The 3,245-nt window shown below is 34.8% G+C and overlaps 1 protein-coding gene across 2 annotated transcripts in view; it reads right to left on the reverse strand.

Moving 5' to 3' along the window:
* Positions 1-1,955: 1,955 nt before the first annotated feature.
* mccc1 (methylcrotonyl-CoA carboxylase subunit) overlaps positions 1,956-3,245 on the reverse strand; it is an 11,852-nt gene continuing 10,562 nt past the window's right edge. The window contains exons 19-20 of one of the 2 annotated variants that reach the window (XR_004333551.1): positions 2,477-3,167; positions 1,956-2,445 (exon numbers count right to left, since the gene is read on the reverse strand). Coding sequence is in view for 1 of the 2 variants with exons in the window: in XM_032526258.1 (XP_032382149.1) it covers positions 3,036-3,167 (132 nt within the window). In the remaining variant the exon portion in view is untranslated. Of the gene's footprint in view, positions 3,168-3,245 lie in introns of both variants that reach the window. The other variant, XM_032526258.1, reaches the window with a different exon arrangement.

Consider the following 3,245-nt stretch of genomic DNA (forward strand, 5'->3'; position numbering starts at 1 on the left):
TGACTTCATCAATACATTGTATGAATCCTTGCCAAACTACATGGATGCAGTCCTTACAAGATGAAGTCATACAAGATATTAAATTTGAATCTCACAGCACCACTATTTAATTTGCCGACAGATTTTTAGTATTGTAGTAAATTTGTTCAGTTTTATGTATGGCGACAAAACTTTTGTCTTGCCAAAATTGACCTTTCTGTCGTGTTTAAATAAAATCTTTTTTAGTGAAACTAATTATTTCAGTGCATTGAACGTCATTTGGGAGGTTTGTCTTTCATATAGCTATTTCTACAACCAATTGATTAAGTAAAAGTCAGGTTAATAGCAGGTTTTTCTACCAAATAATAGCGACAAGACTTTTGTCAGGGACTGTATATGTCATGAAAGTCATAATATAAAAGGTTTTAAAAAAAAATCATAGTATAGTAAGTCATAAAAAAGTCATTGTATAGTATGTCGTACAATTATGTTAATCATATTATATCATAAAAAGTCATAATAGTAATGTAATAGTATAGGTTATACAATATTAAAGTCATAGCAGTGTTTAAAATATATTAATGTTGTCATAGTAAAGTATATCATAAAATATAATTTATACAGTATGACATAGGTCATTAAAACATCATTTAAATGTCATTAAAACATTAAGTCATAGTAGTTTTACATTACTTTAAAAAAAATCAGTGTCTTATGTTATTAAAATGTAAATAACTCATAGTATGTCATAAAAATATTAAAATTCATAGTATTGTAGGTAAAAAAAAGTGGAAAAAAGTAACAGCCTATATAGTCATAAAAAGTAATGAAAACGTCATAAAATGTCAATAGCATGTCTTAAAGTTCTAAATATAGTTTGTCAGACAAAATGTTATAAAGCGTGTCACAGTTTTGCAAGTGTTTCATAAATCAACCCCCATTCACACACTTCGAGTACATCAAGAATGACATGGCGCTTTGCATACTTTTGAAACATTTTTATTACAATATCTGACCAGTCCAATATATCAAACATGTTTTTAATCATCTGTCACACATCTACAAAATTAACAAGTGTATGTTTTCATCTACAAGGCCTCATAACACACCAGTTAGTGAAAAGAGAGTAATCAGCAGTAACAGGTCAAGTTCACTTAAACTCACAGCGGATTTACACAAAACAACCATCTGTTTGTTTAAAACCCTCTGTGACCGACATGTCGTCCTTTACGGGTTATTTTTAAATCAGAGTCAAATCGGGTCACAAAAGTTGAAAATCATTTGATAATTCTGGAGTGTTTTTCTGCTTCCTAAACCTAGAGGCCTTTCTCCTCAGTGTCATGTTACACCTTTACCTCCAACAACAGAGGCTTACAGCAGACCTGGTTTTTTGTTTTTTTATAAGAGCAGAGCACACACACTTTAACCCTTGTGTTGTCTTCCTGATAACCATGAACTTGCCCTTCCAGGTCAAATTTGATTTTTTTTTGTGCTTTTCCAATGTTTTTGTCGTTTTTCTGATGTATTTGTCACTTTTTCCAGCTTATGGGGCTTTTTTTTTTTTTTTTTTAACTGAGCTGGTTTAAATACGTTTTAAACACATACTTGGAATTCATGGTCAACAAACCTCATTTATATCAATTATACATATTTTTAGTTAACAAGGCTGAAATTATATATTATGACTAATAGTTAAGATCAGATGTTGAGTGAATCTCAGATGGGTAGATGTCAAAGTTTAGTCCGGATACTGTTTTGAAAACAAAAAAAAAAAAAAAAAAAAAAAATCAAAAAAAGTAATCATTAATTTACCTGAAGAATGTTGATGGAATCATCCATTTTATTATTGGGCAATTTGGTTGAAAGAAATCTAATATTTCTGATACAAAACACATTGAAACGGGTCAATTTGACCCGAGGACAACACAAGGGTTAAAGGGTAAATGAAGAGATTGATGTTGGTCTGGACGGACAGAATGGTGGGGATGTGGAAAGACAGGACATTAACAAACCCAAATACAAAATATTTCCTGCACCAAAAATAAAATCGGTTTACATCTAGTAAATCTCTCCTCCTAAAGTCACTGTGCAGTGAAAGCCATGTAGCTTTCCCGTGTGAATTCATAATGATTAAGAAAAACAGTATTGCTTTAATGCATGCAATGCATTTTTTGAAGGATATTTATAGGTGGTAGGACAGTTTTCTAAAATTGAGATACATAGTTCATTTTTACCCAGACAAGCCTGTAATTAAGCATTATAAGTTGATGTGTTCACACTCAGTAAATCCTTTAAGGTCATCTAAATGTTACGTTTTCCTCCCTCAATCATCAGGAACTATTCCTATAACCCACTATGCAATAACTCTGCAAATATTTTGTCTGATTTCACATCTTATTTACTTCTGCCTCAGATTTACTTACAAGCTACTATTTAGTTTTTCCCCTGTGTAATGGTTTACTACTACTACTACTACTACTACTACTACTACTACTACACACTCAGCTGTCAACCTCCTCAGTACAGAAGGTGCATTAAACTGTGCTGAACGAGAGAATACCTAGCCCAACTCTTTTACTAAGACTACACCACTGACAAACACATAGGGAGGAGAATTGCAAGCCCAAGATGCCCGAGCTTTACTGATTCAAACAAATAAACACACAGGAAAGAAAAGAAGGAACAGACAAAAACAGAAAGGTAATATTCTGATGTGTAAAAGGCAATTGTACATTAGAGATTGTTGTGGTGTTTACCCGCTGGCTGTCACACACGTCAAACCCAGGAACATTTTTAGGTCACGAATTGTTTCTGACCTTTGTTATGAATGGTGGGTCCCCAGGGTGAAAGTGTTTTTCTAATTTATTCCAGACTGAATCCGACTCGCTCCCAACAGATGATTCAGGTCCTGATTCACATCTTCCGAAATACTAATGAAGTGATGGACACCAACTCCGTCCAGATGGACTCACTTTCCCTCAAGCTGCCACAGTAACTAGTTCCGGCTCTCTCCTACCTGTCGGTGTGTGTATTCATGGGTGTGTGTTTCAGTCTGTTCACTGGCTGCTCCCCTCCCTCTCCTCCGCCTCCTCTTCCATTTCCACCAGAGGAGCGTGACGATTGGCCTGAGAGCCCTCGCTGAAGAAAACTCTCTTGATCACACCTGACTTTGGCGCCCGAATCGTATGCTGCAGAGTAAAAAACAAACAACTTTATTACAAAGGCAGCAGAGAGAGAGTGTGTGTGTGTGTGTGTGTGTGTGTGTG

The sequence above is a fragment of the Etheostoma spectabile genome, chromosome 9, assembly GCF_008692095.1.
Source record: "Etheostoma spectabile isolate EspeVRDwgs_2016 chromosome 9, UIUC_Espe_1.0, whole genome shotgun sequence".
Taxonomy (NCBI): Eukaryota; Metazoa; Chordata; class Actinopteri; order Perciformes; family Percidae; genus Etheostoma; species Etheostoma spectabile.